We start from the raw sequence: 27,307 nt of genomic DNA on the forward strand, positions 1-27,307 counted from the left end.
AGATGTCACTAGGTTGCTAGAGGTACAACCAGCAAGAAGATGCCTTTTCCAGGGCAAAGAAAATTGCTCATGAGAAATTACCAGCGATGGGTAACCCATGAAATTGCCCCACAAGACATGGTTGGCTTTAACATCTGCCCAATCCAGAGATCAGCAAAGCTAAATCAACTGAACCCTGTCAGTCAAGAGAGATGTTTCCAGTCTCCTTGCCCCTCCCCGAGCTCCACGTCCTGCCATCAGGGACTGCAGTTAGTGGAACAAGGGCGGAAGTGTTTACGGTTCTCTTTTCTCTGACTTTAGAGCTTCTCTCTGACTTGGCCCCAAATGGGGGAGGAAAAAGCTTGAAGTCTAAGGCAGATAGAAGATTTGCCAACCCTATAAAAATGGACAACCTAGTTACTAAGTGGAACTGATGTTTTGTGACCCAAGAAAGACCATGTCTAAATTTCATTTGAGGGGAAAGGAAGAACCAACATCACTGAGTAACTTTCAAAGGAGAAAGAGGACCAAGTGAAGTTACTTTATGCGGATGCTATTGTGAAGAAAAGCTACTGATTTTTATTTTTTGTCTTGTAAATAGTGACGAGCCCAGATTTTCTCATTTAAATGATACCAACAAGAAATTGATTTGTATCTCCTTTTCTAGTGTTAATATTGATTATCTAGTATTTTTTCTCATTGCATTTGCTTGGATCATCCAAGACAATGGTGAATAATAATAGTAAGAGTAGGCATCCTTGCCAAGCTCTGATTTAAAGAGGTTTTAGTGTTTCCCTATTAGGAATAATACATACTTTTTATCTTAAGCTAGGCTTCATTAAATTTTCGTATTTTTATTCCATTTTTAGTTTCTATTTCTACCTGCTAATGTCCTTATGAATGATAAAACAATAAAGCACATCTGTCGAACTTGATTGAATGCCTTATGTGAACCTATTAAGTGACATTTTGGTATCTATTGATATGATCATAAAATAGTTCCCTTTAGTTTATTTATTTGATTTTGAATTATATTGATAAATTTCCTGGTATTAAGTTACCCTTAACTTAGTCATAATATATAATGTTTTGGTACATTGTTGGATTATATTTGCTAATATATAGCTTTTTTTTTTTTTGCCTTTAAAGTAATTTAGTCTGATTGGTTTCTACTTTTATTGTACTAATGTCACACTAGCTTAATAAAATGAATTCAGAAGCATTTGCCTTTTTCTATGGTTTGGAATAAAGTAAGCTTGAAACAGTCTGTTCTTGATAGATAAGATAGAATACCTATAATAACATATTACTGAAGTAACTTTTAAAGTAGTAAATATTGAATTACTTTCCAGATTCTAATATAGTAATTAAAAATTTATTTTTCACTCATTGGGCCAGTTTGGATAATTATAGCTTGATAGACGAACATGCATTTTCTCTTAGTTTTAAAAGGTTGTTTGCAAAGGATATACATTTTTTTTTAAAAATTTCTTCTTTATCTATGGTCATGTCACATTCTCGTTAGGAATGAGATTAGGAGTAGTATTTTTAACCTTTTACTAGAGTAAAAATTAAAATCAGACTCTTGAGGAATTTAATTTTTTTGGCTTTACCAAAAAACCAAGGTCTTTTATCCTTTGTTTTATTTATATTTTATTTATTTCAGCTACATCAGTTCCCTTTTTAAAATTTATTTCTGTTCACTTAGGTATTTTATATCTTAAAATGAGTACTTCTTATATTTTAGCTTTTTGTCTTCAGTTCTATTTTATTTCTTTCAACTTTCTCTTTAACAAATTCCCTTTTCCTAAGTTATTTTTATTCATATTATTCTACTTTTTTCTAATTTCTTAATATCAGTACTAAATTCTTTTTAAATTTTTTTTAAATTTTATTTTATTTTTATACAGCAGGTTCTTATTAGTTATCTATTTTATACATATTAGTGTATATATGTCAAGCCCAATCTCCCAATCCATCACTCCCCTGCTTTCCCCCCTTGGTGTCCATACGTTTGTTCTCTACATCTGTGTCTCTATTTCTGCCTTGCAAACCAGTTCATCTGTACCATTTTTCTAGATTCCACATATATGAATTAATATATTATATTTGTTTTTCTCTTTCTGACTTACTTCACTCTACATGACAGTCTCTAGGTCCATCCATGTCTCTACAAATGACCCAATTTCATTCCTCTTTATGGCTGAGTAATATTCCATTATATATATGTACCACATCTTCTTTATCCATTCACCTGTTGATGGACATTTAGGTTGATTTCATGACCTGGCTATTGTAAATAGTGCTGCAATGAACATTGGGGTGCATGTGTCTTTTTGAATTATGGTTTTCTCTGGGTATATGTCCAGTACTGGGATTGCTGGGTCATATGGTAATTCTATTCTAATTTTTTTAAGGAACCTCAATACTGTTCTCCATAGTGGCTGTATCAGTTTACATTCCCACCAACAGGGCAAGAGGGTTCCCTTTTCTCCACACCCAGTACTAAATTCTTATGTTTTATTTTTCTCCTGGATCTATTTTGTTCCAATCTTGTATCAGATGCTGATCTCCAGGCTCTTGATGCATAAGGAAGAAATCACAATAAATAGTTAAATCTACCCTGCTGGTGTCTCCTTAGAACTCAGGACCCTACTTTCATTAAGTTACCTACCAACCTTAGAATACACGTCACATGTGACAGACTGGAGTTGGAAACAAAGGAAGGTAACTTTCCCGAATCCCTCTCCCTTCCACTTACAATATAAGTATAGCTTATAATAAGCAAGTTCAAAATAAAGAAAATTTTAGTCATTGAGGGACACAAAATAAGTCTCTAGTAAGAAGAAATACAAATGGTGTTCTTGAAGGGGAAGTTTTAATATGCTAAACTTGTCAATTCCCAATGAATTATTTTACCATTCCATTGTGATTTTAATTGAAATACATGGCAGGCATACATTAAAACTCCAGAATAAGACACAAATACACCTGGGAGATTTTTAATATAAGAGTGGCTTTTCAGGGCTTCCCTGGTGGTGCAGTGGTTGAGAGTCCGCCTGCTTATGCAGGGGACATGGGTTTGTGCCCTGGTCCAGGAAGATCCCACATGCCGCGGAGCGGCTGGGCCCATGAGCCATGGCCACTGAGCCCGTGCGTCTGGAGCCTGGGCTCCACAACGGGATAGGTCACAACAGTGAGAGGCCCTCGTACCGCAAAAAAAAAAAAAAAAAGAGTGGCTTTTCAGATTAGTGAGAAAAACCATTACGCAATAAGCAGTATGATAAACTAATAATTAGGATAAAAGAGGATTCTTTAACTTCCTCCATATCCCAAAAAAACTCCAGCTGGATAAAAAATTAAATTAAAAAATGAAACCATAACAGCTTTAGAAATAAAAAGCATTGGTCAATCTATTCATAATCTTTCTAAACTTGACATAATAAAGGAAGCAGAAAGAGTGATACATTCGGCTACTTAAAACTCAAAAATCTTCTTTATGCCAAAAATGTGGAAAAACAAAGTCAAAAGACAATTGGATTTCACTTTGTGGATATACCACAGTTTGGTTACCCATTCTCCTGTTGATGTATATTTGAGTGGCTTCCTTTTTTTTTTTTTTTTTTTGGCTATTATGAATGATTCTACTATGAATATTCCTATACAGGATTTTGTAGGGATATATATTTTAATCCAGCAGTTACCCTGCAAACGTTTCCCAGCCAGGTCTCTGCAGGGGTGGGGCTTGGCGAGGGAAACTCTTGTTTGCAGCTTTAATTGATTTTCACACTGTAAATATTCCTACATGGTTGGTTTCAAGCTACAGTAATTCCTTTACATACAAACCTTCAAGTTGAGAACTTTCAAAAATATGAATATGCATCTGGTTCCAGGAAGGAACCAGAGCCTGTGTCATCAACGTCAGGCGTGAGTGAAATTGCAGCTTGTCCTCCATCTCCTACTGCTGATGATCCTTCAGCTCTACCATCTCCCACCTCCTCTCCCTCCTCCAGTCAGTACCTCTTCTTGCCTATTGACTGGATGCCAGATGCTGTGTGCCAGCTGTAGTACTCTACTTCTGTACTTTTCAAGGTATTGTACTATAAGATTAAAAATGTTTTCTTTATTTTTTGTGTTTGTTTTTTATGTATTATTTGTGTGAAAATTATTATAAACCTATTACACTACAAGACTATATAGCCGATTGTGTTGATTGGGTACCTAGACTAACTTTGTTGGGCTTACGAACAAATTGGACTTACCAACATGTTCTCAGAACTGAACTCTTTCACATGTAGGGGACCTACTGTATTGTTAACAGTGACAACTCCAGCACACATCTCATTCAAGTGAGAATGGGCACAAAATTCGAACAGAAGATTTACAGTGAAATACAAATGCTCAATAAACACATAGATCAACCACACCTATAGATAAAGAAATGCGAATCAAAACTGGTGAGAGCATCCTTTTATCCCATGTGATTAAAAAGTTTTGAGGAAAGCTCTCTCATGTTTTGGCGGGAGTATTAATTGTTTAAAGGGCAGTTTGGTAAAAGCTTTCAAAATTAAATATGAGCATACTAGTGACCCAGTAATTCCACTGATAGAAAATTTCCTTCTGCTGATGTCTTTCTAGGGAAAGATAAATTCTGTATGCTTTTGGGGGAGCATAAGATGTAAAAATTTTGTCTTTTACAAAAAGAATATAAAGCCTCTAACAAAATGAAAAAAGGATAAAGATTCACATAAATTATTGGCAAAACAAAGGCCCTAATTAGGAGTGTGAAATTTCTAAGAAATAATAGATGTTTGTTTAATGTAGGAACAAGAAGGAAAAAAGTGAACAACAATGAAATAAACACGTTATATCAGAAATTAATGCTAAACAATGGTGATAGTCATTGTTCTAAAAAGTGGGAAGAAAATGTCAAGTGCATTTACCCCTCTAAAAAACCATACGTATAATTACCATGGAAAAGAGGCTAAGGGGCAATTGTGAAGATAGCTAGAAGAAATTTTCAAAAGAGCAACGGAGCAATCAGATCCATTGGGCTCTCTGTTGCTTGGGGAATGAAACATATACCTCAGATATGCACGAATATCCCTCATGGCACACGAATTTTATGCAATTCACTAGGAAATATTTATTAGTCTACTAACACAGTACGTGAAAATCACAGCACCTAATAACTCTGAGGGACATGAAGATGAATAGTCCTTTGGTGTAACTCGGCCTTGTATCATGCTTTCCTTTTTTACTTTAAACGACAAGAATTTTTTCCTCTTTTCACTCCATCCCTACCTTTCAAAACAGTAAATTTGAGGGTAAAGGCTGCATTTGTTTTGTATTCCCTGTGGCATCTGATTCTATGGCATTCTATCAAGTCACATGTGGCATTCAATCGATATTCATTGATAATACTGACAGTTGTATTGTACTGACAATAATTTGAGATAAAATAAAGTATAGAAATATTTTATAAAAAAAGAGCAGCACATTTGAACTTGCTCTGGAACTACCATAACTTTTGTCATAACCAGTTATGTCTTTGTTTTTCTACTTGTCCACACACACGTTATCCTCTAGCATCCTGGTGAAATTAAAACCAGTTTTCAAATTGTTGAAGATTTTCTCTTCTGAGTGGAGAATTTTGTTGCTGATTTTTCTTGCTACATGGGCAAAACTTCAGTCGTTCATCTGAAATGAGGCCGGTTATCTTTGTGACCCTGAGGTGGCATATACTTGTCCAGACTGAGTTCTGAACAAGATGCAAGAGAGGGAGGAAATAGATAAAAATTGTAAGTGATTACAAATGGCACTCCACCCTCTGACTAGGCAAAGGTTAAAAATTTAGAAAACTACTTTTTCTTGTACTTAACTTTCTATTGAGCTATAACTCAGACAAGCTTACAAATCGAAACTGTACAGCTCATCCTGTGAACTCATTTTTTCTGCATAATCACCTTTCAAGGTAAGAGTCGCTAGGTTATGCTTGTTATTATTTTGTTTAGGATTTTACTTCAATATTTACCTCTGGCCTGTCACTTATTTTTCTTGTCAAGTTTAATATCTAAATTGTACTTGCCTCATGGGAAAGTTTTCCCTCTTTTTTATTCATGTGAATAATCTGTGTAAGACTGGTGCTACTTCTTCTTTAAATAATCAGAAGACTTCATCAGTGAAGGCACGTGAGTTTCCTCAGTGAGAAGATTTTTAATTAGGAATTTAATTACAGGACTGTTCATGTTTGTTATTTTTCTGGTTTTAATTAATTGTGTTTTACTAAGATTTTATGCATTTTATATAATTTTTCAGCTGTATTGACATGAAGTGGTTCATCATACCCTCTTTAGTACCTTTATGATTCAAAGTGCTGTTTATGTCTTACTGATTTTTTAAAAAAATTCTGTGTATGATCATTCAAGTGTCTGTGTAATATCTGTGTCTTGTTCTGATGCTGGTTTCAGAATGTTTCTTTTCTTTCTTTTTCTGCTTTCTTCTTCTTCTTTTTTTTTTTTGTCTTCTAGCATCATCATTTTTTGTTGAAAGCTGGACATGACGTATCACATAATAAGAACTAAGGTAAAAGATTTTAGTGTGAAGTTTGATATTAATCTGGTTAGGAGGTGGGCTGTATTTAATGTTCCCTGAAGCTGTAGATGCCAGAGGCTTCCAATTCCTCTAGTGTCTGTGATTTTGTCCTCTCTGTTGACTCTGGTTCTCTCCAAGGAGAGTGCATCTTGCAGTCCTTTCAGTGGTGACCCCTGTTGCTGTCCTGGAGCCCAGGTGTGTGGTTATGGGCGTGGATGGAAGGGTTCTGTGATCTCATGATGACCTCCTAGTCTTTCAGAAGGAGGCTGTGCTCCTGGGCTATGACTTTGACAAATGTTTCTGAGATTCATTTTCCTCCTTAGGTGAGATGGGAAAGCTGGTGAGGCTGAGGTAGGAAACACACCACCTTCCAGATGAGATAAGGCTCTGGTGAAGCCTTCTTCCCTGGAAAGTAGACCGTGGTGGCCTCCGTGACACCTTGCTCTCCAGGTTTTCTGCTCCCTCTCTGACCAAATCTTCTCAATCTCCATTTCTTTTCTCCTCTTTCTTCTCTACCTAAATTCTAAATGGTGTAGCTCCCAGCATGTAGCTCTCTCTGCATTCTCTTCATGAGTGATTTTATGTATTTTCAGGAGTTTAAGACTATGTGCTGACAACTCCCAACTTTATTTCTGTGGGCCAAGCCTCTTATTTTAAGGCAAAATGAAACAACCAACTGACTCCTTGACATCTCCACTTATACATTCTACAGATGTCTGAAGCAAAACTAAACGATTTCCATCCCAAGTTTTTTCTTCTCACGTTTCAGTAAAGCATTCTATTATCTAAGTGGCTCAATTGAAAAATCTCAGAGCCAGTTTTTAATCCCTTCTTCTCCTCACTTCCAACGCAGTCTATCAGTAAGTCTTATAGAATCTACTTCTAAATACGACTTGAATTTGGTCACTTTTTTCCCATTCTACTCAGACAACAACAATGTTGTCTTACAATGTTTTCTTATAATTAAACCATATTTATTATCTCATAATTTGCCATATAATTTCTAAAGCTAAGAACAGTATATTGATGTCAAATCTAATAAATACCTGTGCCAATGGGACAAACCATCACTGATAATGAACACATCTCCCTAAGTGCCTAGGTTTGTTTAGATAACATTTTAATCATGTGGTGAGGCTTGATCAATCGTTCACAATTTTATACTTGAGCTATTATTCTTAAGAAAACAATTATTATTTCAGTTTCTGTTAAAATAATAAGGAATAACTTCCATGAGTAGATTTTGCTTTAAATACTGTGTAGCTGAATCTGTGTATTTGAGGCATATTCATGGGATTCAGAGTAACATAAGTAACATAAAAGGAGAGGATGCAGGCCGTATAGACAGTTAAGTGCTCTGATTACAGCTCTACCATTAATTGGCCATTCCTCATGCTAGTTATTTACCTTACTTAATTTTCAATCTATAAAATCGGGATAGTAATAATAGCTGCTTTTTGTGCTCTTTTGAGGATTAAATGAGATATCCTGTACAAAGCTGTCAATTGCAAGCACTCAATCCCTACTCACTCTTCTTAGCCATTCTGTGAACTGTTGTGACTTGTAATGAAGGTGACACCAAATAAAACTGCATTTGAATCAGTAGGAGTAACTCATAATTCATTTTTCTTATTGTAAATCTAAGGGTTCTGATTGGAATTCAAAAATTGAAGAAGAGGGCTTCCCTGGTGGCATAGTGGTTGAGAGTCCGACTGCCGATGCAGGGGACACGGGTTCCTGCCCCGGTCCGGGAAGATCTCACATGCTGTGGAGCGGTTGGGCCCATGAGCCATGGCTGCTGAGCCTGTGTGTCTGGAGCCTGTGCTCCACAACGGGAGAGGCCACAACAGTGAGAGGCCCGTGTACTGCAAAAAAAAGAAAAAAAAATTGAAGAAGAGGATGACTGTCTAAAGTAAAGTAGAGTGAAGGACTTGCTGAAGGTCACACAGCTGGCCATTCCCCATCCTGGACCCAAACTCAGCTCTCTTCTCCAACACTGTCAATTTCAATATGTCAGCTATAAAGTGATGTGAGGATTTTTTAGTTAATAAAATAATATCTGAGCTTGATTAAATGGCGAAGTTCATTAATTAATAGCATGCAGGTGTTAAAAGAATGCTTTCATTGACTAAAATGCAGTACCCTACTCTACTCGAAAGAAAGGAGGGTGAAAAAATGAGATGTTGTTCTTTTGCTTTCTATACCTAAGAAGGCTTTGAGCAATACTTCTTTTCAATTTTACCAAGTAGCACGTTTGGGATATAATCATTTGTAAGTTTGTTCTACAAGAGCTGCTTCTCTGGAAATAGACTTTTATCAAGGGGATATTTTTTTTCAAGTTATAATTAGACTTTGCTTAAGACGCCCATAAATTTGCAGCCCTCTGTGTTCTGATATTCTCCTATTCCGACAGGGCAAGACTTGAATAACTAAAAAAGCTTTTCGATGTTTTTAGAGAGGCACCTTAAGTCCTTTGATTTGCAGGAAGGAAAACTGTGTAATTCCTTAATTATCATAACCTGTGGGAGAAATGGCCGTTGAAGATTTCCATCTTCCTTTTGCTATACTGATTGAGACTAAAATCCAGTAGCTCAGTCCAGAATCCTGAAGATTCTCAGAAGTATTCATTTATTATCACAAGTCAGGGAGGAGAGAGGTATGATGGAGGCAAGAAGGCAGCAGCACTGTGAAGGCATTTTTACAACCCACAGACAAAAAGCCCTCTGAAATATACATTTCTTCAACATTCTTTTTTTTTTTGCGGTACGCGGGCCTCTCACTGTTGTGGCCTCTCCCGTTGTGGAGCACAGGCTCCGGACGCGCAGGCTCAGCGGCCATGGCTCACAGGCCCAGTCGCTCCGCGGCATGTGGGATCTTCCCGGACCGGGGCACGAACCCGTGTCCCCTGCATCGGCAGGTGGGCTCTCAACCACTGTGCCACCAGGGAAGCCCAACATTCTATTTTTAAAGCTTACACAGGCAGTCAACTTCAAATGCAGTGGATATAGCAATCCCAGGAAAACTCAGTGCTATCATGGTTAAGATAGCAGGGCTGGCAAGGACTTGGGGACTAACTGGACAAGGCAGCCACAGTGATGTTCCTGCTTTGTCCCCCTTTGGTATTTGCTGTCAACAAGGTGTATGTTAAGCCATCTACCTGGAGACTGACAGGGATACACTCCAATGAGCAGAATTATCAGCTACTCACCCTAATGACAGCTTTGTTTTCTCTAGAGCTTCAAGACTTGGGGCAGAAAGAGTCTCACTTTAACAATTTCAAGTTGATTTAATACACAAGAACAAAAAAGATGAGATTCAAAAATACCTTTGGCCCTTTTAGAATGGCAAAGCAAATTACAAAATGTCATTTGAGGGACTAAGTCATACAATATATAGACTTCTGGAAAAGATTGGATGTTCCGTGCCAGGTGTCAAGTTATGGATGCAAATCGAAATGGGCAATAAATGCTGACTTTCAAAGAACTTTACAAGCCATGGACACACCAGTTATGCTCTAATGACCAAAGTCAGAGGCAGGAAAGAGTTAATTCACTCCCAGCAAATCCCTTACTTAGGACCAAGATGCCATCAGTAGAAAAAAGGAATCAAAAATATACCTTTATTTGTTTATTGTTTAGCCCATAGGAAAAAAGAAGTTAAAATACATAAATAGATGAGCTTTTGTAAATTATTCTTGTTTGCTCTTCAGATTTTTAATTTCAGAAATGAATAGGAAGCCCAGTTCTTAGTAATCCTTACATCATGCTCTCCTTAGGAAAATAAGGACTCAAATAGCCTTTCAGGAACCATTGTTCATATTAAGTAATTCATACATTTTGAGACGTGAACCATGCTTTTGATATCGAGTGTTTATAATTCCCATTTGCAGTTCACATTTAGATTCAGGGTTTATGACAACATCATCACAGCCAAATTGGGATCATTTAACTCTGCTTATCCTTACCTTTGGATTTGTCCTTAATTTCTCAAGAGTAGGGGTAGGATAAGGCAAGGGAAGGTATATAGAACTCTCATAATTGTGGAGAGCAAGCAGATGTCAGATACATTGAATAACCTTAATGCAACATAGGTACATATGATGTCGGGATTTGGCTAAAAGCCGTAATTAAGTTTCAGAAATATTCTCTCTTTCTCCCTCTCTATTTTTTCTCATTATTCCCCAATTTAATAATTGTCTTACAAATGTGTAATGATAGGAATCCCAGACCCCATTGGCCAAGTCATTTAATCCCAGATGTAGGTCATGAGTTTACTGGAATTACTGGTTTAATTATTTTGATTAATCAATTCTACAGTAATTGCTACACTTCCAAAAACACTACCTTGTTGGATTAATGTTTTCCTCTAAGAAACTGTTTATTTATCTGAGTTGGAAAATCATCTATCTGAAGGTATCAATCTTTTCAGGTTTAGTTGATCTTATCAAGTATACGAACTATAACTTTCTTAAAGTTGAGTATTTCTCTGGAAACTTAAAGTATTGAAGGGTCATCATTTGGTAAAAGGACCAAGAAGAAAGCAAGGATCAAGTCATTGACTCATTGAGGGCAATTGTAACAAAACAGAATGCTGAGTGATAAAGGCATAATAGAATTTTAAGCACTTCAGATGTTTATTGAATTGTGATGCAGAGAAGGAAGAATGGCTTCCACTTAAACTTATTCTGTTCAGTTTAGGCCTAAGGGGTCTTACCTGGATGTTTATGTTGGGGAAAGCTTTCTCAGAGGGACACATTTCCATAGAAAGCCCTTGACTTTCCACAGTGAGGTTGCTGTTGGTATCAGCTGAGGATGCAGTCACTCTGCCCTGCACCCAGGGTCTTCCTGCTATCTTTTCCACAGCTCAGGAAGCATGAGCTTAGAGGATGCAAATTTAAGTAACTTGTATTGGGGGGAGTGGGTTGTTTTAAAGGACTTTAAGAACAAGAATAAGCAGCTTTCGAATATGCCACTCCATTGTTTCCTCTAACAATATCAACCAAATGGAATCGTATAATACATTTTATATATTATATATCCCAAGCATTTCAAGGGTAATTTGAAATCAGCTTCTCCAAGTTGGTTTCATGAAGTCAGTGGAATGAATAAAAATTTCAGGCCATGTTTGAAAGGGAAGTGCTAAATCAGTGGTCTCTAAACTTCTGTGATCATGGGTCATATATATTATTTATTTAAATTATATACATATATCAATATAACATGGACATCATAAAGCATAAAAAACACAAATTAAAAGACCAACATCAAAAAAGGGGAGTGATATTTTCTTCCAATACCACACTGGAGTGTGCATATACCACTTTGGGAACTACTCCAGTGTATTCTGTGAAAGGCTTGTTCTGTGAGAAAGAAGAGTGCTGTGTTACTGTACAACTTCTCAGAGTCTTTGTTGTGTGACTACACACTGTGAGTTCCCAAAAGGGGACATTATAAAACTATACAATGTTTTAAAGAAAGGCTGAAGTCAGAGAGCTCTGGTTCCAAATCTACCCACCACTCACAAACTATATCACTTTTGACTAGTTATTTAAATTCTTTGAGCCTCAGTTTCCTTATCTGCATGATGAATAATGACATGTCTCCCTGGATTATTATGTGGATCATGTAGGAAGATGTAAAGTAAGTGCTTAGCTGAGGGCCTGGCATACAGCAAGCACCCAACAGATGTGAGTTCATTTCAACCCACTCCTGTTGCCCTAGTGTGCTGTGGAACACACTTTTGGAAAGTTCCATATTAGACTCTTCATTCTTTGATTATTTTACTGGTTTACCTTTTCAATTTGACAGATACTTATTGACTTCCCTGTAAGTAATAGGTTTAGTAGAAGGCTCAAGGTAATAGCTTAGATGAATATTCTGAAGAACTTTCAAATCATTTGCAATTCAGCAAGAATTTGAGATCCTGCCACATGCAGGCACCTTTGGCCCCTTCACCACTGTGGTGATGGCCCAGGAAAGGTGATGTCTACCTTCACACAGTGCACAGCCTGAGGGAGGGATGGTGCAGTGTGTGGCTTGCATTTAAAAGAGAAACAGAAAGACTATATGCCAACAAATTTGATAACCTAGAAGAAATGGACAACTTTCCAGAAACATACAGCCCACAAAAATTGAATCAAGAAGAAATAGATAATTTGAACAGACTGATCAATAGAAGTGAAATATTGAATAGAATCTGTAATAAAAAAAACTTCCTGCAAACAAAAGTCCTGGACCAGATGGCTTCACAGGTGAATTCTATGAAACATACAAAGAAGAACTTATACCAATTTTTCTCAAACATCCAAAAGATTGAAGAGGAGGGAACACTCTCAAAGACATTCTATGAAGCCACCATCACCCTGATACCAAGAACCAGACAAAGACACCAACAAAAAAGAAAATTACAGGGGCTTCCCTGGTGGCACAGTGGTTGAGGGTCCGCCTGCTCCTGCAGGGGACACGGGTTCGTGCCCCGGTCTGGGAGGATCCCACATGCCGCAGAGCGGCTGGGCCCGTGAGCCACGGCCACTGGGCCTGCACGTTCAGAACCTGTGCTCTGCAGTGGGAGAGGCCACAGCAGTGAAAGGCCTGCATACCACAAAAAAAAAAAAGAAAGAAAAAGAAAAGAAAATTACAGGCCAATATCTTCGATGAATATAGATGCAAAAATTCTCAACAAAATATTAGCAAACTGAATCCAACAATACATAAAAAAGATCATACACCACAACCAAGTAGGATTTATCCCAGGTTCACAGGGATGGTTCAACAAATGCAAATCAATCAATAATATACCACATTAACAAAAGAAAAGTCAAAAACCACATGATCATCTTGATAGATTCAGAAAAAGCATTTGACAAAATTCAACATCCATTCATGATAAAAACTCTTACCAAAGTGGGAATAGAGGGAACATATATCAACATAACAAAAGCCATTAATAATAAACCAACAGCCAACATAATACTCAGTGGTGAAAAGCTGAAAGCCTTCCCATTAAAGTCTGGAACAAGACAAAGATGTCCACTCTCACCACTTCTCTTCAATGTAGTATTGGAAGTACTAGCCACAGCAATCAGACAAGAAAGAGAAATAAAAGTTATCCAAATTGGAAAAGAAGAGGTAAAATAGTCACTATATGCAGCTGGCATGATACTATATATAAAAAATCCTAAGGACTCCACACAAAAACTACTAGATCTAACAAATGAATTCAGCAAAGTGGCAGGACACAAGATTAACATTCAGAAATCAGTTGCATTCCTTTACACTAACAATGAAATATCAGAAAAGGAATGTAAAAAAAATGCCTTTTAAAATTGCACCAAAAAATAAATACTTAGGAATAAAACTAACCAAGGCAGTGAAAGACTTGTATGCTGAGAACTATAAAACATTAATAAAGGAAATAAAAAGGATTCAAAGAAATAGAAAGATATCCCATGCTCTTGAACTGGCAGAATCAATATTGTCAAAATGACTATTCTACCCAAGGCATCTACAGATTCAGTGCAATCTCTATCAAATTACTCATGACATTTTACACAGAATTAGAACAAATAATCCAAAAAATTATATGGAACCATAAAAGACCCAGAATTGCTAGAGCAATCCTGAGGGAGAAAAAAAAAAAAACAAAGCAAGAGGCATAACTCTCCCAGACTTCAGACAACACTACAAAGCTATAGTAATCAAAACAGTGTGGTATTGGTACAAACACAGGCATACGGATCAATGGAACAGAATAGAGAGCTCAGAAATAAACCCACACACCTAAGGTCAATTAATCTTCAACAAAGGAGGCAAGAATATAAAATAGGAAAAAGACAGTCTCCTCAGCAAGTGCTGCTGGGAAAGTTGGACAGTTGCATGTAAATCAATGAAGTTAGAACACACCCTCACATCATGCACAAAAATAAACTCAAAATGGCTTAAAGACTTAAACATAAGAAATGACACCATAAAACTCTTAGAAAAGAACATAGGCAAAACATTCTCTGACATAAATCGTACCAATGTTTTCTTAGGTCAGTCTCCCAAGGCAATAAAAATAAAAACAAAAGGGACCTACAAGCTTTTGCACAGCAAAGAAAATCATTTTTAAAAAAAAGCAAAATAACAACCTATGGAATGGGAGAAAATATTTGCAAATGATGTGACAGACAAGGGCTTAGTCTCCAAAATATACAAACAGCTTATACAACTCAGCAACAACAACAACAAAAACAACCCAATTGAAAAATGGGCAGAAGACTTTAGTAGAAATTTCTCCAAAGAAGACATAGAGATGAACAGTAAGCACATGAAAAGATGCTCAACATCACTAATTATTAGAGAAATGCAAATGAAAACTACAAAGAGGTACCACTTCACACCTGTCAGTATGGCCATAATTAAAAAGTCTAAAAATAACAAATGTTGGAGAGGGTGTGGAGAAAAGGGAACCCTCTTGCACTGTTGGTGGGAATGTAAATTGATACAGCCACTATGGAGAACAGTATGGATGTTCCTTAAAAAACTAAAAATAGAATTACCATAAGATCTAGAAATCCCACTCCTGGGAATATACCCAGACAAATCTATAATTCAAAAAGATACATGCACCCCTATGTTCATGGCAATGTTCACAACAGCCAAAACATGGGAACAACTTAAATGTCCACCAATAGATGAATGGATAAAGAAGATGTGGTACATATATACAACGTAATACTACTCAGCCATAAAAAAGAATGGAATAATGCCATTTGCAGCAACATGGATGCAACTAGAGATTATCATACTAAGTGAAGTTAGTCAGAAAGAGAAAGACAAATATTATATGAAATCACTTCTACATGGAATCTAAAATATGGCACAAATGAACTTATCTACAAAACAGAAACAGACTCGTAGACATAGAGAATAGACTTGTGGTTGCCAAAGAGGTGGAGGAGAGGGAGAGGGATGGAATGGGAGTTTGGGGTTGGTAGATGCAAACTATTGCATTTAGAATGGATAAACAACAAGGCCCTAATGTATAGCACACAGAACTATACTCAATATCCTGCGATAAACCATAATGGAAAAGAATCTTAAAAAAGAATGCATATAGGTGTATAATTGAGTCACTTTGCTGTACAGGCAGAGATTGACACAACATTGTAAATCAACTATACTTCAATAAAAAAATTAAAAAACAAGAGAATCACAAAATAGTGTGAATTGAAGGGGGGCATTGGGGATAAGTGGGGGTCTGTCCGGTTAGGTTTGTACATGATTTTAAGCAGTTCTTACCTCATCTTAAGGAACACAGGAAGCCATTTACAAGCTCAAAGTCATGGGATGGCAAAATATTAGAAAAGACAAAACATGAGCACATCTGTGAATACAAACAAACACAAACCCTGAACTGTATAGCTGCTGCCAGTGTATAGAGTGGTGGGCAATTTATATAACACAGTGGCACCTCCCTCCCTATTTATTTCATTCTTAATAATCAATACATTTCATTGCCTCTTTACAAAATGTTGACTTTGCAGTTTCTGATGCACCATAAATTTACTCAGACTCTAATCAATTGTCCCTTTCTGTGAAGAGTTTTTAAATGTACAACAAACGTGTTCATGCTCTCTGTTGCCTGTCGCTGGCAGGGGCATCACAGCTGTACAGCTCTTAACCCAACTAATCATAACCTGATGGGTGTGGTGGGATCTGACAGTATTCATTTTATACAAAAAAATCAACTCTTTGTGGGAAGGCCTGGACTGACAAACCTGCAAAGTTAAATTCTCTGGTGAGCTCAGGACAAACTGCAGAGGTTACATTTCCACACACGGTTGACAAAGTCAGTTTGCCATAAATACATTTAGGAGAGACAATTCTGCCTCTGTTCATAGTCGATCCATTTTAAAGACATTTTTAACAAACAGAAAGTGCTAGTGTTGGGAGGGAGAGTTCTGGGAGGTTGCTAGACAATGACAAAGCCCTGGAATGAGCAGAAGGGACAATTGGCTGTTAGAGTTTAGCTCTTTACTGACAGAATTCTGGAGGCAAAAAATTAGGAAGAGTTCGGTGGATAGTCTTTGTTCTCTGCTTAAAAGCAGACAATAACAGATGCATGTCTCATTAGAATTTGAAATGTGAAAATCTACAAATGAATTTGATTTTTTATTTAGTGTGATTGTTAGAAATTGTCTCATGGGGGTAGTTTTAAGAGAAGGGTAATGTTTCATAAGTAAGATCTAAAATTTGCTTTCTAAATTATTTGTCTAATTTGGAAAAACAGAGTTTTTCATTTTGCTGCTTACCTTGGGATATTTCTTTTATAATATTGAAATAATGTCCATACATTATTTGAAAATAATGGGCTGAAAATATATTTTATAAACTTACAATTTATTAAAACTTATAGTATGAAATAAGATAACAAAAGAAATCCTCTACTTTTTCTCTCTTTGCAAAGGAGTCTAAGAACTTATAAACAAAATCAGAAATATTTGAGAAAACATACCAGGTTATAAAGTTTGGGGAAATTTTGACACTGATTGTATTAGTAAGGATTAGGTTTAACTACATATAGTAAATACCACATAGCAAAATAACAGAGGCATAAGCCAAATAGATTATTTCTCCCTCATGAACAAAAGTCTGATGGTGGGCAATCCCTGGCTGGTGTGATAGTTTTATAGTTACCAGGGATTTAGGCTTATTTCATGTTTTTGCTTCACTATCCTAGCATGTATCTTCCATTTTCAAGGTTGCCTTGTGATCCATGATGATTTTTGGAATTTGAATCATCTCATCCACATTCCAGGTTTAAGAAAGGAGGGCTAGGGGTCATTCCACTCTTAAGCAGTTTTTACAGAGGTTCGGAAATACTTTGGCTTACATCTGATTGTTCATAATTTAGTCCCATGGCTGCACTCAGCTTTAAGGGAGGCTGAGGCATTTCAGCTGGGTACATTACTGCTCCTAATAAAATCGGGGCTGTATTAAGAAAAAAGGAGAGAATATATTGGTTAAACAACTAGCAGACTCTGCCAGAACTGGTATAATTCCCCAAGTCAAAATACCTTTTAATTTTAAAAATAAATTTTATTTATTTATTTATTTGTTTGTTTGTTTATGGCTCCATTGGGTCTTCATTGCTGCACGTGGGCTTTCTCTAGTTGTGGCGAGTGGGGGCTACTCTTCATTGCGGTGCGTGGGCTTCTCATTGCGGTGGCTTCTCTCCTTGCAGAGCATGGATTCTAGGCATGCGGGCTTCAGGAGTTGTGGCAGGAGGGCTCAGTAGTTGTGGCTCGTGGCTCTAGAGCGCAGGCTCAGTAGTTGTGGCACACAGGCTTAGTTGCTCCGCTGCATGTGGGATCTTCCCAGACCAGGGATCCAACCCGTGTCCCACCTTCATTAGCAGGCGGATTCTTAACCACTGCACCACCAAGGAAATCCCCAAAATACCTTTTTATATCATTGTTTTTAATCGATGGGTGTGTGCATGTGTGTGTGAATGTATTTGTGTATGTGTGTGTGTGTACATATAGATAATTAAATCCAACACCAATCATTGGTAGGAAGCATAATGCCTTTAGAGAAAGATTATAGATAGCATTAATTATAGATACATATAAACCTCATGAAAGACATTCACCAGAAAATATTTCCTGGATACTTTTGTATATATTTTTAAAGACTCATTTGCTTATGGACACAAAGTACTTGTAATAATTCTTGGAACAATAGCTGTGACTTTGCTCTGCTGGAATTGCCTCTTGCATAAACAGAAGAAAGGTGCTAATCCATGCGCCAGTGGATTCGTTGGCAAGCGTCCATCAAGGCAACTTGTCACAAGCATTTCGGTGTATGTTGAGACATGTACTTATTTTAATTGCTGCCTTTTTATATGTGTCAATCTAATTTTTTTTTCTTTACCGATAGAAAAAAAAGTGAAAGGCAGGAGGTATGCACCTTCCCACTGAACAAAAGGAAAGGTAATTCCCTCAGTTCTTAAGGAAGAGAAAATGCAGACTTCTCAAGGGTTGCCTTCAACCCAGAGCAAGTGCAATCACTTTCCTGAGTGCTTTTTTGTGTGGCCACAATCTACTATCTCCTTACTCCCCTCTGGGATTGGGCTTGATGTTTTCAACACATCTTTGTAACCAGGAGCTAGAAAACACAGGATTTAAACATGGTGGGAAAGGAAGGATACTGAGGTCATGTGAACAGCAGGGCAATCAAGCAGCTGTTGAGTTGGAGAGAAAAAGCTGGATCTTATCAGAGTAGATGCTGTCAAGAGTCACAAGCTTACATGACATAAAATTACACTTGTTTGAAGTATGCCATCACAAAATGCCAGCCTGACATTAAGCTGCTTTACAGAGGTATCATGTCCTTAAACAGCCTGCTGAATATCTGTCACTGGCGTGCCACTTTCCTCCCTGATTTTGTGATACCCTGGCTTGCCTCCAGGCGCTGTGAAGAGTGTCACCGACTTAGAAAAATTCTTAAAAGGAAATTAATTTTGATTTCCTTTGACATCCTAGAGAGTGTCCTTTTTAGCTGGGATGGAGATCCAGCCTCCTCTCCCACATTAAGACGTGGCAGTTTACTGCACATGTGAGAATCTTGGCTTGACACCCTTAAAAAACAAAAGCATTTTTAAAATTGAAGTATAGCTGATTTACAATGTTGTGTTCATTTCTGCTGTACAGCAAAGTGATTCATATATATATATATATATATATTATATATATATATTATACATTCTTTTCCATTATGGTTTATCATAGGGTATTGGATATAGTGCCCTGTGCTCTACAGTAGGACTCTGTTGTCTATCCATCCTCTATATAATAGTTTGCATCTGTCAACCCTAAACACCCAGTCCTTCCCTCCCACCCCACCCACAGGCAACCACAAGTCTGTTCTCTATGTCTGTGAGTCTGTTTTGTAGATAAGTTTGTTTGTGTCATATTTTAGATTTCACATATAAGTAGTATTTGTCTTTCTCTGACTTACTTCACTTAGTGTGATAATCTCTAGGTCCATCCATGTTGCTGCAAATGGCATTATTTTATTCCAAAAGCATTTTCTATATGATCAGTAACATGTTGGGTGCTCTACATGAATGATCTCACTTAATTCTCACTGAATCTCTAAGGTAGGTTCTATTATTATATTAACTGAAGTGGAAGTTCTGAGAGATCCAGGGACTTGCCTGAGATCACTCTGCTGACTAGTCAGCAGAGAATGGGGACTTGAACCCAGCACACCGATTGCAGGGCCTGGGCTTGCAATCAGGATGGTGCTGCTTTCTTCAAAACCTGTGTCCAATGAGTGACCTAGGTTGGGAGGAGAAGGTAAATTAAGAAATATTTATAGAGGGGACACAAGAGGGCAAGAGACAAGAGAAAGCATCTCCCCTTTGTCTTTAGAAAGACATGTGGTTAAGAAGACAAGAAGAGGTTTTTCCTGGTAGGAACAGGCCACAGGAAGTGTGACTGAGGAGAGCCAAGCACTTTATGAATAAGGCAGCTGGAGCTTTCCATTTCCAGTGTTCATCTCCAACAGCACTGCTGTGATCGACCAGGAACGAATTCCCCAGTGAAACATCAACAAGGTAGGAAATGTCATAATTATATTTTCTATTATCCCCCAAAGAATACATTAGCATGGCAGACATGGCTATAATTTGAAAGAAAAGTGATATGTAGCAAACACAATTGCTGATAAAACAAGCTGAGTTTTTAATCCTCTGGTATTAACAAAGAGGCCAAGATAAGAAAGGGAGTCTCAGTTTTTTCTGTGCCTATTCTCATGTGTAGTTGTAACTGGGCAAGAACCATGCTCAATTGGTTTGCTCTATGCTTTTCTCTAATGAGTAAACGTATATTCAGCATGTTCTGGACAACTCCCTGGAGGTCAGGTTGGTACCTGAATGGTCCAAGCAATGATTTGGGTGCCACCATCTACCTGCAGTTCAAACGAACCAACAAACAGAAATCCAGCCATTGTTCTTGACTCAGCCCTTCTTACACTTACCTTTCCATTAAGTTTCCAGTTCTGTCCCCAGAACCGATCTCAAGTTCACTTATTTCATTCTCTACTGCCATCACCCTTGTCTTAGACAAAATTATCTTTTGTCAGGATCAGAAACAGAAGCCTTCTAAAATCAATCTCTAAAATCAAAATGGTTTAAGCAAATACATATAAACCATGTGCCTGTTTGAAACCCTCCAGCCATGGCTTCCTAAGTACTCCAGAAACAGAGTCTAAGCCTTGCTTCTTGTGCCTCAGCCGTGGAAGCGCCTCTCATTCTTCAAAAGGCTCATGCTCTCTCTTTAGGCTTTTCCATTTTCTGAACCTTCTGCCTGGAGACTTGTTTTTCCTCCTTATTCTTTAGGCCTCAGCACTGACCTCCCCTCTCCTGGAGTCATTCTTGTGGTGAGATTGGCAACCCTTCCCAGCCACTCTCTTCATCCTCGTTTCCCTCATAATTCTCTTCATAGCATTTATATTGTGTCTCGAGCCATTTCTATTTTCTTTTTGTCTTCTCAGTCAGAAGGTAAGCTCTATAAGGGCAGAATTCTCAAATGGATCTGGCACATTTGTAGAAACATTAATGGATAGGCTAATTATTTTGAGACATTCCTCTGGATGGGAGCATGCAGAAATTTCTTCTTGCTGACACTGAGGCAAAGAGCCTAATAAACTTGATGTGATCTTTTCTGTCTCAATCATTCATAAATCTTTGCATCTTTGGAACTCTAATGAGACTAAGAGAGGGGAATAAATAAGAATTTTTTTGTAAATACATGAAGATATTCTTGTAAATCTTCATTTCTTATTTCATATGGTCAGTCATTTTTAAGCAGGAAGCGAAATTGATGATTTATCCTTTAGTAATCAAATTTATTGCCATCAATTATATTTTCCAATAGCTTTTAACTAAATGGAATGATTATGTCTAAGAAGCATGAGGTTTTTATAGGGAAGGGCAAGACTTCTGTTTCGTCTGTCTATGATGCTCATTGCAAAGATAAAGCTCGCGTCTAACGTGGTCCTGCCATGCGCACAGCGGGGCCCCTCTCTCAGCTATGCATCAGGTCTGTTTCCTTAGTTCCCTTTAAAGACGTACGTATCAAAACCGTCAATACTTTTTGGTCACGGGTTCTTCTTTATTCTAGTTTCAATTTTCACGCCTGTACCAACAGGTGTGCGGCCCCAGCTTTTTGATGAGTCAGCACAGTCTGGATGTGTTAGTGTCATTGTGTGTGTTTCCCAGGATGTAGGGTCTGTGCTCACTTTGGGAGCCTTAGTCTAAAATTTGGCAACGAATATCACTAGTGTCAAAGGGGTAAACATTTTTTTTATCTTTATGGTGAAAATGAAGATGAAATAAGTCATCCTGAGTTGATTCAACATTAATACCAAATACTTTTAATTCTTTCTGAAAATATTTACAGAATTTATTTCTGTATATCAAAGCAAATGTTATATTCTTAGGCAATTTGCTTCTTATCTTATATTGTAGCTTCTTGTACATTTTTGTAATAAAGGGTTTCTACATACTGGATTTTCCTAAAGAGAGGAACATGGCTTGTATTTCTGATTTAGTTTCTTGGGATATAATAACCGTGTCATGGGTTTTGTTATCTTTAATTAAAAACAACTTGTCTACAATACATAGATTTGTTAATATTATATCCTCAGTTTGCCAAAATGATGTAAAATAATTTGATTTTATGTATTTTTCTGATTTTCCTTGCTACACTTTAAGCATTAGAATCCTGTGGAGATTTTATAATACAGAGATTTTCCGTAGTCTAACCTCAGGGAAAACTTATTACCTCCTTTATAATTACTCAGTGGGTATGAGAAATACGTGCTCAGTGATCCATCTCATTAATGGGTCTTGTCTTGACTGACTTGAAAAGAACCAAGGAAAGAATTTGACGGATTTGTTCAGTCAGGTACTGTCCTTGATTTCTCTGACTGACTTTCTCTCCTCTTCACCTGCTTCTACTTGTGCTCATGCCCAATAATGAAAAGCTCTTACCTTCAATGCACAGGAGACCAGACCTTCCATACGGACAGAGGCAGACAATGTCTGTCCCGGATTTAGGAACACAGGTGGCACCATTTCTACATGGGTTGCTTTCACAAGTTGCAAACTGGCACTGCTTGCCCGAGTACAGCCTTGGACAGTCACAAAACCAAGTTTCACTATCACTGAGAAGGGAAAAGCAATTATAAAACCAATCAGAAAACAAAAAATGATCTTTTACACACACACACACACACACACACGCACACCCCTACATACACACACAAATAAAATTAACAATTGTGTCTTGTCTAGTAAGTGGAGTTTTTTCTTCTTTCTTTCTCTTTCTGTGATTTTAAACTTATGAGTATTTGTAGCTGTGTACTTTACATTGAAAGAAGATTAATGGCTTTTTAGATTGTTCAAAGCCATGCATTCTATTTTAAGCAGTCTATTTTTATTTTTTATTTAACTCATCTTTTATTTCACTTAAGGTGCCTTTTCAGGGCTTCATTAAATAGGTGTGGTGTTGCCTCAATAAAGTGCTTCAAATGTCTACTAGAAAAATCCATTTTAGGCTCCAGGCTCAGAGGAGGATTTCAAGCTGGGGCTAACCTTCTCCACAGAGGACAAGTCCTCCAAGAGCCACCCTTCTGTTAATTAAGAAAGCAAAGCACAATGGGGAGCTGCAATGACTACACAGCTCTCCAGCTTAGACTTTGGCTTGGTGGCCCCAGGCCCAGAGTCACCTGTGAAAGAAAAGCTCAGGAAAAATACTCCTCTCAGCTGCTGGGGAAACACTCTCCAGAGGGGACAGTGACTTAAATCTGTGGTTTCTGCCTCCCCTGCATCTATTCCCCTTTTAAAGTAACAGTAGTTTTAGTTTTCACTTCCAGACTCCCAGCCCTCAAGAATCTCAGCCCCCTGACTGGGAGGGGCAGACCACCTCTTGGTGTCAATCACAGTGATTAGTGCAGGATGGACCCCAGGGCCAAAGTGCTGGTGGCATCTGCCTATCCAGAGGGCTGAGGATAAATAACTAATATGTAGCAGTGAAAATATTAGAGACTGGGTGAGACAGATAGATTATTGATGATATTATTTGGGTATGAGATCCAACCATTACGCAACAGTTATATAAGTTATATTTGGGTATGAGATCCAACCATTATGCAACAGTTATATAAGCTAGGTATCTTAACCTCCTTTTAGTTTTTAAGCCAATATGAGTTGCGGTTTTTTCACTTGCAGTAAAATGAAGGTCATTTAATATTGATGTCCTTTCCTTCCATTTTTTTCCCTTTCTCCTTGTTACCTCGGTCCACCACGTACCTTGCCATATATGGATCTAGGTTTTTATCTTTCCTGCTTTCATCTTATCTTCTAAACATGACTGTTAACTCTTAAGGGTAGGTGCCAGGACCACCCTGAAAATTAGGAAGCTAACATATTTTGTCTTCATGACTCAGCCTCCTCCCAATCTGGTTGTAGATTTTACCCACACTATGGACTTGTTCTCTTGTCCTTCTCATCTTTCTGGTCTCTCGATAGCTTCTTTACATCTTTTAATCCCCTTAGTCCAAAATAAATTTGCTCACAAGAAAGTATCATATTCTTTCATACTAATGAATACCCGACTTGGAAATCTGGTGAGGTTTCCCTTTCCTAAAATGTCTATACTTTATATTATTTATCAACGTGAATGGGGTGAAGCACTATGGGGAAGGTATGTATCAGGTAGCTGGTAAAGCTGACTTTGGTGGGGTGAGGCTTTGAGACCTTCAGATTTTGCTAACACATAAGGTGATCCTGTAAGTGATCAGTAATTTACTCATTTTATAACTTTCAGGGCAACTTGCTTAGCAGTTTACAAATAGTAGAAAATATCATAGGTTTCTAGAGTTGGGAAAAAATTAAAAATCAATGTCACCACCGTAGACAAACTCTCCTGTTTTGGGGCAACAAAACAAAGTTTTGAGGACTCTTGAGCCAACATTGTGCCTTCTTGCCTGAAAATAGTGGTGAAAGAATAGCCAGACCACCTGGCAGGTACAGAGATGCCTTCTGGTGGGAGCTTAATGTTGTTTGGGGCTATGGTTAAATCTAATGTAACTTTGCCCCCACCCACCTAACTTGGAGTTAAAAGCTCAGCATTAAGCACATGTTTTCTAGGACAAAGTGTAGGAGTATAACACTCTTGAAAGCTGCATTCTAGATCAAATTTATCTTTCTGTAGTAAAGGAGAACACCACATATATGAAAGTCAAACAAATCTAAATATTGATTGATTTAATATAATCAATCATATAGACTTAACCCAAGATGCTTTTATGTTAAACCAAGGAAAACACTAATTTTAATCATGTTCCATTGATAAATCAAGTCTTATTTCCTTTTTGTTTTCATCAGCTGTTGGGAGAATTTGCTTGTATAAATTCATGGGAAGATGACAATTGTCTGCACTGTACATCAATAGACAGCTAGAGCAGAGAGTGAACTAAAAATTCTCTAGAAAACACTTTATGAAAGGGGAAAATGCCTTCTCTGGCTAACCAAGGGCAAGGGTCCAAAGCCCTCTGGCCCATCTTGGTATTTCATTAGTACGTTATTAGAAAGAATCAGCTTTAACAAATTGAGATTTTGCCAGATGATGGTACCTGTATACACTTCACTTCAAAGTGTACCTTCAAATCCCAAAGGATTTCCTGGAGAGCCAGGTACTTCACCAGTAGTTTTAATAAAATAAATCTTTGCTACCAGCTGTGTCACATCAGAATCTAAAGGTTACTCCTATTTAGACCTTGCCAAAGATCTCATTCCTAAATCCCAACTTCTTCAGAAGCCAGCAAGTCAGCTGTTTTTGCTGTCACGTAACTCACTTCAGTGCCTCTCTATACCCTGAAGCAAATGGCAGTGTCGACCAGGAAGGTGAGTGACCTGAGGTTGAAGGACCCTATGTAACAGTCGATTTTTGGATAACGATTAAAACAATGTCACCCTCCCTCACCCAGTTTACTCCAGATGTTGTAACGTTGTGAATTTATTGGGCACTGTTTAATTAGTTATGGGAGAATTATCCACATGGAATTGCAAACCATCTAGAAAACTGTTTTGCAAATCTTCCTCTAAGGAGGTCAGGACAATTTTCTCAATGGAAAGTAGCTGTGGGAGAGAACTTAGATGTTGAGGAAGCTTTTACCTGTACTCCAGAATACCGTATTTATTGCCAACTGCTGTCAACCAGTATCCTCTGTCACTGACAGAGCCATGTGCCATGGGATAAATGAGCGTTGCTTCTGCTCTTGTTGGGGAGACAACATAAGTGCATGAACTAGTCTCTGTAAGACATAGCATGTGTATGTGACAAGAGAATTTAGGCAGTAGCAAGGATTTTAAAGTCTTAGTTCTGTAATGCATGGATTCAGATGTCGGTGGCTTCTAAAAGCTGGCCTGAACTACATAATGTTACCAGTGAATCTCCCGTGGAGATCTTAAAATGTGCATTCCTGAGCTCCCCTTGCTCTCTGAGATTCTGATTTAGAAGATCTGAGGTGAGGTCGAGATTCTGCAGTTAAAAAATGTTATCAGGTGATCCTCTTGCATAGTCTATTTGAGCTTAAACCAGCTCTCCAGAGACTAATTTTCTCTCCAGAGTAAAAGCTTGATGGGCACTAGTTACTATTGTGTTCTTAGCAGGATGCCAGGACATTATAATTTTCTTTCTTTTTGGGGGCAACATTTTGACTTTTGACTAACATACATCTGAAAACATGATATTTACCCATCAAAGTACAAAGATTAGAGGGTTTTTATTTTACTAGTGCCATATAGGGTCTATTGCACATATATTTTACACTTGACAACAACATGAAGCAGAAAAATATTCACTCATTTTAAACCTTAAAAAAACCCACCCATCTAAGTGTATGCAAAAATCTGTATATTTTGCACTATAACTGCTACAATGTATTTGATTACAAGTCACAATACAGTCAGCATATCAAATGATTGTCATTAAGTTTCTATGTTTATTAAAAATTATCTTTAGAAAATTTAGCTGACTAACAAAGTCAAAGACGCTGGCTTGAAAAGGATGCTCCTTATTTACATAGCACAGCCAGATGCCTGAAAACCTTCTAGAACTAAAAGGACTCCTCATGTATTAACTTAAAAAATAAATAACTCTTTCTGCACTCTCTGTATCTCATAGCTCATTAGTGGATTTCAAAGCTGACCACCCACAGTGTCAAGAGAGGGAGATTCTCAGCAGGAAAATGTGCAAGAATGAATCCTTATGAATAATGTCTCTAGACACTTCTAAAAAATAAAATGACTGTTGGCAAAAAGAGCCCATCTCTCTTCATAGGCTCTTCTATTTATAGCACACATCACAGGCTTAGGGAAGAATGCAAAAGAGATCCTGAATAGCTGTGGTTCAAGAGGGACTGCCATTCTGCTTTCAGGAATTTCCCAAACTACAACCACAGAGCAATCCCCCCACCCCCAGAATTCCTTCACATTTTTGAACTCCTTTCAAAGAAGTTTTCAGCTGTGTGTGGAGACTTGCTGTCCCAGCACCACACACAGTTGTTTTGTCTGTCTCTAAGACAAAGCTGCCTAAAAGGATGCTATTTCTTGCAACAAGGCATGCCATCATACTGGACATTTTTCATTTTTAACTTTTGCTTTTTAAACGTAGCCAAAC

The 27,307-nt window shown here is 37.6% G+C and overlaps 1 protein-coding gene across 1 annotated transcript in view; it reads right to left on the minus strand.

Moving 5' to 3' along the window:
* Positions 1-27,307, minus strand: part of EYS (eyes shut homolog) — a 1,642,163-nt gene that overhangs the window by 125,374 nt on the left and 1,489,482 nt on the right. Inside the window, exon 34 of the mRNA XM_029223300.1 lies at positions 22,615-22,787. Within this exon, the coding sequence (XP_029079133.1) occupies positions 22,615-22,787 (173 nt within the window). The remainder of the gene's footprint in view (positions 1-22,614; positions 22,788-27,307) is intronic.

Source organism: Monodon monoceros, unplaced genomic scaffold (assembly GCF_005190385.1).
Source record: "Monodon monoceros isolate NGI ecotype Baffin Bay Population unplaced genomic scaffold, NGI_Narwhal_1 Super_Scaffold_15, whole genome shotgun sequence".
Lineage (NCBI taxonomy): Eukaryota > Metazoa > Chordata > Mammalia > Artiodactyla > Monodontidae > Monodon > Monodon monoceros.